Source organism: Colobus angolensis, unplaced genomic scaffold (genome assembly GCF_000951035.1).
Source record: "Colobus angolensis palliatus isolate OR3802 unplaced genomic scaffold, Cang.pa_1.0 Scaffold115, whole genome shotgun sequence".
NCBI lineage: Eukaryota > Metazoa > Chordata > Mammalia > Primates > Cercopithecidae > Colobus > Colobus angolensis.
Genome location: NW_012112586.1, coordinates 2,585,104 through 2,596,847, shown reverse-complemented (window position 1 = coordinate 2,596,847; position 11,744 = coordinate 2,585,104). Strand labels below are relative to the sequence as shown.

The 11,744-nt window shown below is 46.5% G+C and overlaps 1 protein-coding gene across 1 annotated transcript in view; it reads right to left on the bottom strand.

Moving 5' to 3' along the window:
* Positions 1-11,397, bottom strand: part of STX2 (syntaxin 2) — a 38,468-nt gene extending 27,071 nt beyond the window's left edge. Inside the window, exons 1-2 of the mRNA XM_011961427.1 lie at positions 11,119-11,397; positions 6,269-6,368 (exon numbers count right to left, since the gene is read on the bottom strand). Coding sequence (XP_011816817.1) covers positions 6,269-6,368; positions 11,119-11,397 — 379 coding nt within the window. The remainder of the gene's footprint in view (positions 1-6,268; positions 6,369-11,118) is intronic.
* Positions 11,398-11,744: the final 347 nt, after the last annotated feature.

Sequence of the window (11,744 nt, the reverse complement as noted above, 5' to 3'; positions counted from 1 at the left end):
GGCGTAAGCCACTGCATCCAACCTAGAAAGATAATTTTTAAGCAGGGCACAGTGGTGTGCACCTGTAGTCCCAGCTACTTCAGAGGCTGAAGCGGGAGGATCACTTAAGCCTGGGAGTTTAAGGCCAACCTGGGCAACTAGCAAGACGCCATCTCTATTTAAAAAAGGAAAGAAAAAGAAAAAAATGGAGAAAAATTATTCTGATAATGGATGAAACTAGAAAAAAAGAGAAACTACACACAAAGGGGCCATTGCGTGGTTCTCCTCTGTGAACATGTTTCTAAAGGGAGATTCTCAGGGGAATCTTTCTACCACCCCAAGAGGTATTCTGAAATCTGTGGGCTATTTCCAGTCATCAAAAAAAAGGGAGAGCCACTGGCATCCAGTAGACAGGAGCCAGGAATGGCACCAGCCAGCACCACACAACGTTCCCAAGTGTGACGACGGGGTGTCTGTGCACGTGTGAGATGTGCCACCCTCGAACCTCGTTACGTCAGCACATCACCCACTGACCTGCATAACTTCCAAATGAACACTGCTCACTCGGGCAGGAGAAAAGACCTGTTTTCCTGAGCCCAGAACCTGATTCCAGCTTACAAATAAGTCCTATTTTCATCTGCATCATTTCAATATCCAGTGGATTTTCAGGGACGTAACTGCAGTGACACCGCTCTGCATGCGAGAAAGCTGTACTTCATTCTATTTCAGCGACACAACTGCCTTCGGAAAAGCACAGGGAAGGCTGCTGACAGCATCTGAATCACAACGCCCCATCAGCTTGCAGTCTTGGCTGTCAGTCACAGGACTTGTTTGTAGCGGGCAAGTGCCTGAATTTCGTTTTCTGCTGTTGTGCCTGAGCCTGCACAATACAATTTGTACTTCAATATGTCAGTTACTTCCATTTTATGTCTCCTTCATATTAGTTTGGATATTACACGTTTTTAAAAAATTATGGAAGTAGGTAGGCTATATCATCTATGAACTTCATTTTAGGACAGTAAAGGGAACACAAAATGCCTTATAAAATGGGGCATTGAACAGGAATTACAGAGACTTGCTATGAATAAAGAGGGGGGCAGGTCCACAGTTTGTGGTGGGAGTGCTGGCTCCCGTGGTGCATGAGGCTGATGCAAACACCCCCAAGGCCTGGCCATTGTGCCTGGGGAATGAGGGCTGAGTGTAGGCGTCTAAGTTAAAATGTATACACAGCAAGGGTATTTGTGCAGCGGTCCGGTCCAGCCAGCGCCTGAGCACAGCTGAGGACAATCAGACTCGGGAGACAGTCATGAGCCACTGCGCAGCCACAGAAACCACGAGATCTGAGAGCCGGGCCTGCCGGTGGATGAGAGTCTCCCTCGAGCTGGTGGGCTACAGCAGGACTCACTTCCCTGGGGAAAGAAAGCCCTGAGCTCTTACACAGCACGGGTGGGAGGCACTCAAGAAGGAAAGAGTGAACTTGCTGTCAGTACAGGCACACAGGGGCTTAAGCAGCTCATCAGCAAAATGAAAGAGGCACTGCCTGTCTGATCCTGCAGGACACCGGCCATAAGGTCACATTTGACAAACGTGGCATTTCCAATCATTGATGTCGGGAACCTCCTCTTCCAGCGGCCTAGGTGATTCAGCTCAGTCCACCTGCTGAGAACAATTAGAAAGGGTAGACACTACTCTTTTTAAATCTGTGGAAAGCCATTAGAAACCTAACAAGGTGCAAAAATAAATAAAACGAAACAAAATAAAATAAAACAAAACAATAAAAAAAGAAAGAAACCTAACAAGGCAGGAAAGAAGACTCAAAAGAAGAAAACCCAAAGAGGTGGGCCCCACTTTTGCAGCCACTTTTACCAGGGGGCAGGTGCCAACTCCATAAAAGGCAACTGAGCTGCAGAGAAGCTGAGAAGACTGCTGACTTGGAGAGGCGACGCCCTAGGAGGACAGTCTGGTGGGAAGCTGGCCCTCGCAGGGGCTGAAGCCTCAGCCTAAATCATCTCGATCCCTAAAATCAGGTGCAGAACTGCTGGCGCTTCTAACCATCTGCCAGAAATAAAAATAAATCACCTCTTTAAAAAGAAAATATCATTCAGGACTCAAATTATTACTACACATCATTCCAATACAAAGCTCAAAACTCAAATCAAAAATAACCAGGCAAAAAAACACACACAAAAAACCCAACAAAAACAGACAACATTAACCCATCCACAGAGGCACCAGTTAATGAAGTTACCAGACACAGATGTTAAAACAATTACATTCACAGAGATAAAATGTAATATCATAAATTTTCTCAGGGAATAGGACAGTATTAAAAGGAACCAAATGGAATTCTAGGAGTTAAAACCAATCCACAAATAATTCCATAGATGAAGAAAGATTCCCTGACCTGCAAGACCATCGCTGAAGAGAAATCAAAAGTCAGGGAAAACATTTTCAAAATGAAATATATAGAGAAAACATGATGAACAATAGAGAACAAAAGAGGACAGAAAGGATACAGTGAAAAGCTCCAAAAGACAATTCCAGTCGCAAAGAGAGATGACAGAAAAAGGAGCAAGGATGCTATTTGAAGAAGTAATGGCCAAAGTTTTTCAAAACACAGCCAGAAAATGTCAATCCAAAGATTCAAGAAGCCTTATAAGAGGGAAAAAGAAAATGAAAACCACATTTCAAAACATCAAAGTAAAACTGCTAAAACCAAAGACCAAAAACCAAATACCTTAAAAGCTCTAATTAGCTGCCAAAAAAAAAAAAAAAAATAGCCAAAGACACTGGGAAAATATGTTTTACATCTTCAGAGTGGCGAAAGAAAGTAACTTCTAAACTAGAACCTTCCACTCAGTGAAGATATCCTTCGAGAATAGTACTAAACTGAGGATAACTTCAGATAATAGTGAATCTTCACTGAAGGAGGTAAGAAGGAAGGGGAGAGGAACCGCAAGGGCAGGAAGGCCTAGGGTGGGGTGGTCCCAGCCTGTGGTGGGGGCAGCTGGGCTGAAGCAGGGCAGGGGTCCTGGAGCCAAGGCTCCCTAGTAAGGCCCTGCAAGTGGGAGGGGGTTGCCGGAGCCTGGCCCGGCAGCTCCTTACAGGGGTTCACGGCTTCGTTTCTGAAGGCAGAAAGGCCCATGAGCGGCCCCCATGCCCTGCAGGGGAGGAGACAGGAGAGAGGCAACATAGTGAGACGTTGTTTCTCCCAAAAAAAAAAAAAAAGTGTGTGTGTGTGTATATATTATTTATATATGTATATATATGTTACATATATATGATATATATAAACCTGTAATCCCAGCTACTCAGGAGGCTGAAGTGGCAGGACTGTCTGAGCCCAGGAGGCTGAGCCTGCAGTGGGCTGAGATCACGCAGCTGCACTCCCGCCTGGTCGACAGAGGGAGACTCCGCTGGGGCGGCGGAGGGGAAGAATCACAACAGCACTGAAAGGCAGATGCCACCACTAGCTCATTTCACACGTGTGGGAACTGCCCCGGAGATGTTGAGTGATGCGTCCAAGGCCACACAGGGATAACCGGTGGAACAGGATCTGAAGCCAGAGCCACAGAGGTGCGGCTTCCTCCAGGGCCCTCAGGGGCTTCCGCACAAGGACCCGGGTCTCCATGAGTCTGATTTCCCGCAGAAAAGCACAGAATGCACGGGAGCAGGCGGCGCTGGAGACGGAGACAGCGCAGACGCGGTCCCAGCGCAGTCGGAGGGGAGCCCCCAGGAAGTGCTGAGAGAACAGGAAGCAGAGGAAACGGGAGCGCGCAGCCGCAGGACGACGGCACCCGAACACAGGACGCAAGCCAGGCTGGCGGCTGACTGCAGGAGCGAATCAAATCCCCGCCGTCCTGCAGGGGGAATCCCAGCCTCGTCGTCACAAAAACCCAAACCAGAATCACACACACTTCATGCTCCTGCAGGGCTGGATCCGTGTCTTGGAGGGCCTGAAATATCTACGTTTTGCAAAGAAGCTCTTTTAATACAAAAGAAAAAAGAAATAATACAAAAGTAGAAATGCCCTGGGATCCGTGGCTGCAGGTGGTGCGGCGCGGGCAGTGTTAGGACCGGGAACCCGCCCGGGACCGGCTGCCTCTGGCGCCACCTGGCGGCCGCCGTGCCCAGCCCTGCCCCAGGTCCTGAAGTTAACGGGGGATCTCGGGGAGGCAGCAGCCTGGGAATCACCTGCTCACCGGGGCCTAAGCAGGGCGCCTGCCGGAGGATGGGGAGACACGGGGGAGGCGGAGCACCGTAGTCCCCATTCCTCCCTCCCACCCTCCCCTCTTTCTTTAGGAACAGGGCGGGAAGGCCAAGAGCCTGTCCCTCTCTGCATTACCCCAGGCCCGTCATTGGGAGAGGGGAATCACTGCATTTTGCTTTTTAAAGAACCACCACGGAAGCGGCTGGAGGCTGCTGCCTACATTTTGGTTCACACTCTGTCACAAAACAAAAGACAAAAAAGCAATGGTTTTCTTTACAGCCCAAAAGGGACTATCATCAAACAGTAACATTTCTAAATTTACTCAAAAAATAGTTCTATCTGCTATGACTTGGCAGCAAAAATGTTTGGAGGTAAATTATTTTAAAAAAAAATGCTGATACTTATTCAAATAGAATTTCCCTAAGCGTTAAGCATGATGTTAACAGATGGGACATAAAAGGTCCTACGGGCAAATAAATGTGTGAAACACTAAACAAAGCTAAACAGGCTTCCTTCTAGGAAGACTTCTCAGAGCCTTGATTATTCCAAGGGTACTGCAACTTCCCAAGAGGGGCTGGACGACTGCACGAAGAGGTCTCGGGAAGGATCTGGCCGCAGCACCCTGGCTGCACGGACTAGCTCATGAGATGGCGGCTCCGGAAACATGTTGGGAAACGCGCTTCTGAGCCACTGAGAAGGCACAAACAGAGGCTCAGAACATTATTTTACAAGACACACACAATTTTAAAATGCATTCTTTTTCAATTTAATACTACTTTATTTTTTCAACGTACGGCTACACTAAGTAACATTCCAACAAAAAATGTATTCGTTGGCAACTTTCCTCCAAGACCAAAAATACATGTGCCCCCATCACCACTTCCATTCAATGCTGTACTGGAGGTCAGCTAAGTAAGTCAGTTAAAACTAACAAGCATAAGAGCTGCAAGGAAAAAAACGGTCACTATTATTCACAATGACATGATTGGGTAGAGACAATCCAACATTAGCTACAGAGAATATTAGAATTAATAACTGAGCAGGCAAGGGGTACAAGGCCAATATGCATAAATCATTGTATTTCTATATGCCAACAACAAACAGAGAAAATGACATTTAAAGTAGATATGGCTGGGCGCGGTGGCTCATGCCTATAATCCCAGCACTTTGGGAGGCTGAGGCGGGTGGATCACAAGGTCAAGAGTTCGAGACCAGCCTGGCCAATATGATGAAATCCTGTCTCTACTAAAAATACAAAAGTTAGCCGGGCGTGGTGGCGGGCGCCTGTAGTCCCAGCTACTCAGGAGGCTGAGGCAGGAGAATTGCGTGAACCCAGGAGGCAGAGGTTGCAGTGAGCCGAGATTGCGCCATTGCACTCCAGCCTGGGCGGCAGAGCAAGACTCCATCTCAAATTAATTAATTAATTAATTAAAATAAAACCACGTCTTTTCTCCCAATGAGGAGATGCAAATACCGTGGGGAAGCAAATTGGGACAAAAATCCAGGTTCTCCAGCTGCTTCCACTGAGCTCCTTTCACTTTTCTGTGTGCCTCAGATTCAAAACGAAGCAAATGTGAAGCAGGTAAAGAAAAAAAAGCATTTCTTCCGTGCCATCCTCCACAGGCACTGAACGCAGCCCAGTCCATACAAAAGCTCCTCCTTGAGACTTTCAGAGTCACCTCAGTGTGTCTTCCTATTTCACTCTGCTCTTACAAGTACTGTTTTCCAAGTTAATCCCGGCTTCACTGCCCTCTGAACATAAAGTGCTGTCTTGCTGAACTGTGGTCTAATCTTGGCTCCTAAGTCCTGCAAAGCCACTTTCGTGTATTCTTTAAGATATGATCCATCAGTGCTCCTCACTCCGGCTGGCCATTCGAATCATATGGGCAGCTTTAAAAAAAAAAAACATACAGATGCCCTGGCTCACCCCAGGCCAAACGCCTCAGACTCTCTAGGGTATCAGCATTTCGTACAAACTCCCCAGAATCTAACGTGAAGCCAGAGTTGAGGCCTGTGCTGCAGACAGCAAGAGAGACACGCAGACAGACAAACTTTTTGTTGTTAAAACCAACAACTTACTTCCTTCTGGGTTTGGTGCAGAAAGAATGATGCTGTGGTTTTTCTTTACTTCTTCAACATATTGAGTTATTTTATCAATACTGTTTCTAATCTCCTCGACCTAGGAGAGAGACAGAGTCATTATAGCATGGCAAACTCAAATCTGTGACCACTTTTCATCCCCTAAAAGGGGAAGAATAAAGGAGGGAAATAAATAATTACCACATAAGAAATAAAAGCCTCTTCCATTCTCACACTGGTATAATTTTTTTTTTTGAGACAGAGTCGCACTCTGTCGCCCAGGCTGGAGTGCAGTGGCGCGATCTTGGCTCACTGCAAGCTCCGCCTCCTGGGTTCAAGCCATTCTCCTGCCTCAGTCTCCCCAGTAGTTGGGACTACAGGCGCCCGCCACCACGCCCGGGTAATTTTTTTTGTATTTTTAGTAGAGACGGGGTTTCACCATGTTAGCCAGGATGGTCTCGATCTCCTGACCTCGTGATCTGCCCGCCTCAGCCTCCCAAATTGCTAGGATTACAGACATGAGCCACCGCACCCGGCAGTATCATTAAATTTAAAAAATAAAGATATACCCTCTGAATATTTCTGCCTTCATACCTAAAGCAGTACCAATTAACATTCACCAGGAAAACCTATTGAGCTGTAAAAATTTCTAGTCAAGTCCCAAGCATGAAACAGATGGGGCCAATTAGAAGCACACTACTACTAATACTCATTTTCAGTATAACCAGGAAGTAAGCCCATAAAACATGCGGCACAGTGGCTCACACCTGTAATCCCCGCTCTGTGGGAGGCCAAGGTGGGCGGATCACTTCAGGCCAGGAGTTCAGGACCAGCCTGGCCAACACAGAGAAACCTCTTCTCTACTAAAAATACAAAAATTAGCCAGCTGAGGTGGCACACACCTGTGATCCCAGCTACTCAGGAAGCTGAGGCTCAAAAATCGCTTAAATCAGGAGGCGGAGGTTGCAGTGAACAGAGATCACACCACTGCACTCCAGCCTGAGCAACAGAGCAAAACTCTGTCTCAAAAAAAAAAAAAAAAGAAAATAATAATAATACTCTTATGGGAGGAGGTATCTACAGCTCATACAGCCAAACCTTCATAATTGTTATCTTTGACCTCTAAATGTTTAAATTCAATATGTGTTTCAAAATGTATCATTAGCAAGATTTATCTAGATGGAGTCATAACATTATCTTCAAAAACCTCTATGTCACGCTGAATAATGACCCTAAAGATGTTCAGGTCCTAATCCCTGGGCCTGTGAGTTACCTTATAGGACAAAAGATATTTTGCAGATGTGACTAAACTAAGGATCTTGAGATGAGAAATTATCCTGAATTCTCCAGGTCGGTCCTCATTAACCCATTTATGCCAGAGGCTACAATTTGTGTGTGTGTGAAAAATCAGAATTTGGCAATGACCCTGAGCAGTAGGATATAAATAACTCACACAAGCTTAGCATTCCAATAATGGAACACTAGGCATAAATGGGTTAAAGTCGCAAGTATTCTTAGAAGACAGCAGTAGAGGGAGATCCAGCTACAGAATTAGCAAGGTGAACCCTGAAGCAACATGCTCTGCTGCCAGCTCCTACCTCCTTCCTCATTTTAACATAGTAATTATAGGCCAGGCACAGTGGCTCATGCCTGTAATCCCAGCACTTTGGGAGCCAAGGCAGAAGGATCACTTGTGGCCAAGAGTTTAAGACCAGCCTGGGCAACACAGAGAGACCCCATCTCTACAAAAACTTAAAAAAAAAAGAAAATTAGCTGGGCACAATGGTGCATGCCTACAGCCCCAGCCACTCAGGAGGCTGAGGCAGGAAGACCACTTGGGCCCAGGAAGTTGAGGCTGTAGTGAGCTGTGATTGTACCACTCTACTCCAGCCTGGGCAACAGAGCAAGATCCTGCTCTTAAAAAAAAAAAAAAAAAAAAAGAATTATTAACCGTTACATGTTGTGGCACAATCCACATCCTAATCCCAGAGTCTGTGAATATGTCACCTTGCACGGCAAAGGGAACTTTGCAGATGTGATCCAGTTGAGTCTTGAGATGGGAGACTACCCTGGATTATCTGGGTGGGCCCAATGGAACCACAGGAGTCCTTGTAAGACAAGACAGGAGGACCAATGTTGGAAAAAGGACATTGATCATGAAAACAGCGGCTGGAGTGATGGCTTTGAAGGTGGAGGAAAACCAAGAACACAGGCCGCCTGCGGAAGCTGGAGAGGAAGGCAGCTCCCGGGGGCTCGCAGCTCTGCCCTGCCCTGAGCTTCTCCAGGCCCTGGAACTAGGAGGAGGTGAGAAACGTGTTGTTGAACCACAGTGATTTGTTACAGCAGCAGCAGGAAACTGACACACGTCAACATAAATAACACATTTCTGTGAAAAAATAGATCTTCAAAAAATCAGTGGAAACAGGGGCAGTGATTTGCACTTTTTGTAAATCTAATGTCTAGCTTAATAGAAAGCACCCTGATCGTCACAGATACTCGTTTGTGTGTTGGCTCTGAGAAACTCCGTCACTGTGCTGTCACAAGAGAGTGAAAATGGCAATGATCATCTTAGTATTACTTTGAAAAGAGCTTTGACCACAGAAACCTCTTGAAAGGATCTTAGGGACCCCAAGGACTCCTAGGCCAAGCCCCAGACCAGATTTGAAAAGTCTAAGTATTAAAGAATCACGCAAGCCAGGGGCAGTGGCTCACACCTGTAATCCCAGCATTGTGGGAGGCCAAGGTAGGTGTATCACTTGAGATCAAAAGTTCAAGACCAGCCTGGCCAGCACGGCAAAATGCCATCTCTACTAAAAATACAAAATTAGCCAGGCGTGGTGGCGTGCCTGTAGTACCAGCTACTCAGGAGGCTGAGACAAGAGAATTGCTTGAACCCAGGAGGAGGAGGCTGCTGTGAGCCGAGATCACACCACTGCACTGTACCCTGGCTGACAGAGCGAGGCTCCGTCTCAAGAAAAGAAAGCAAAATTACCATTTCTAAAGTAATACACATATGTTAGAAAGTAAAAGAAAAAGGAACATTATTTTAACTCTTGGAGAGTTCTGCAATATATACCACTGCTAACTCCAAGCCCCCGTGTGGCTCCAGAGGAACAGGCAACTGCAGGGCTACCCACCCCGCATCCAGAGAGGCACCGAGAGAGAACAGTGCCAGCTAGCATTTTATGTCCGGGAATAACATAGCACGGGGGGGTTCCTTTGGCTCCACTATAAATCATCTTCGCAGAAACGAGACTCCCTGGCCACCCTTCAGAGCACTGTTTTAGTGTTAACCAAACACTCGCCATGTGAAATCCATTTCTCTTGCAAACTTCTATGTGATATTGAAGATCAGAATGAGTTTATATTAACAAACATTATTTGCTTCTGTATTTGTCTAGGAAGTCATTTCACAGAAATTAAGTGCAAACTAAATTGACTATTTAACAAATGAAAGCTTGAGCTTAAGTTAGAACCCAGTGAGGACAAGCACTGGGCAAGCCTTCCTAACGCACGAGTAACCTGTTTCCCACACGCCCCTGAGACGCCAGCAGCACAGACAGCCTGGCACCAGATAGACAAAGACCACAGCTTAATGACAGTCAGTGAATGGCACAATGTAACTTTTCTGTGCTTCTTTTTTTTTTTTTTTTTTGAGACAGAGTCTCACTCTGTCGCCCAAGCTGGAGTACAGTGGCGTGTTCTCAGCTCACTGCAACCTCCGCCTCCCGGGTTCCAGCGATTCTCCCGCCACAGCCTCCCAAGCAGCTGGGATTACAGGCACTCACCATCATGCCTGGCTAATTTTTGTATTTTTAGTAGAGATGGGGTTTTGCCATGTTGACCAGGCTGGTCTGGAACTCCTGACCTCAGGTGATCCACCTGCCTCGCACTCCCAAAGTGCTGGGATTACAGGCATAAGCCACTGCACCCGGCCCGCACTATGTAACTTTTCTATTAAATGCAACACTTAATGGCAGGAGATTCTTTAAAATAAATACATTTTTACAAAGAACTTGCATGGAGTTAAGCAACCAAGTAAAAGGAATAAAATCGGAAAAATAATAATTTGACAAAGGGGGCAGGAAGGCTAAAGACAATTTAAAAAGTCTCATTTCCAAGAAGTGAAATCAGGAAATCCTTTATACCTTAAAGGAGCTTCCTTGTAGCTTACAATGTAATCTAATGGTTTTTTCCTTTAGATAACAGTAGCAACTAACAAATACTACAAAACCAGTGACTAGGCTTATGTGAGATATTCAAGAAATTCTGATTGAGTCTGAAAAACTAATAACTTTCCATATACTTTTATAAACCTATTAAAATGTTCCAATCTAGGCACTGCTAGGCCAGCTGAGGCTGTCGAGTTTAACTATCCCATGAGACTTAGCATAATCAAGGCGAGTCCTCCAATAATCAAGGCGAGTCCTGCAATGAAGATTCCATCATTAAAAAACCCACTGGACATGTGTTTTCGTTTCTTCATGTTTTACAAGGTCAATGTATTTGTTCTGTGACTCAATTTCAAAAATTTGAAATTATGCAACATTAGATCAGATAGTTCTTAGGTTTGAGAATTTCAGCAGGGCCTAAGCCCAAGAGCTGTGCTGGGGAGATAAGCAGGAGGGGAGGCCTCACACCTCAGACAGGATCCCAGCACTGGCAGGCCGCCACGTCTTAAAAGTATCAGCCACTGGGTCACCAGTGACTTTCCTCTGAGTCTTCTACCTGAGCTCATATACAGCTGATCAGTCACCGATTTCAGACCCTGAGTCCTCTGCTCTATGCACCTGCCCTCAGGACTCACTCCCACCAGTGGAGGGGTGGCAGTGCTGGTGGGAGCCACGCACACCTGACCCCTGCGCCCGCAGCCAGGTGCCACCTCTGCTGCCGGAACCACCACTTCCTGAAGAACCAAGGAGTCCTCGTTCTGAGACACTGCCCATCTTGCAGGGAAGCCTTTGTAAAACTCTCTTAAGGGGCGCTGCAGGACCTCCCAAAGGCAGCCTGCAAGGAGGAGGCGCTCCTGCAGCAGCCAGCGCCGGGTGGGAGAAGCGGACACCCACCAGCAGAGGGCGCTGCAGGCCTGGCCCCAGCAGACGCGGAGGCCGCGTGCACAGCTCCACCATCCGCACCCAATTCCCTCCTGGACTGCACCAGAACGATGATTTGCATTTTTCTCATTATTAACATTGTGATCATACTAAAAATTCCAGAGAACTTATGTAATTCAAACAACTTTTAAAAATATTAGCTGAAGTATTATTTCAAATATTATAAATGCACAATCATACTGATATACATCTTTAAAGAAGAAAGCCGCCATGCCCGGGGGCTCACACCTGTAATCCCAGCACTTTGGGAGGCCGAGGCAGGCGGATTGCCTGAGCTCAGCAGTGTGAAACCAGCCTAGGCAACATGGTGAAACCCCGTCTCTACTAAAAATGAAAGAAAAAGAATTAACCGGGCGGGGTGG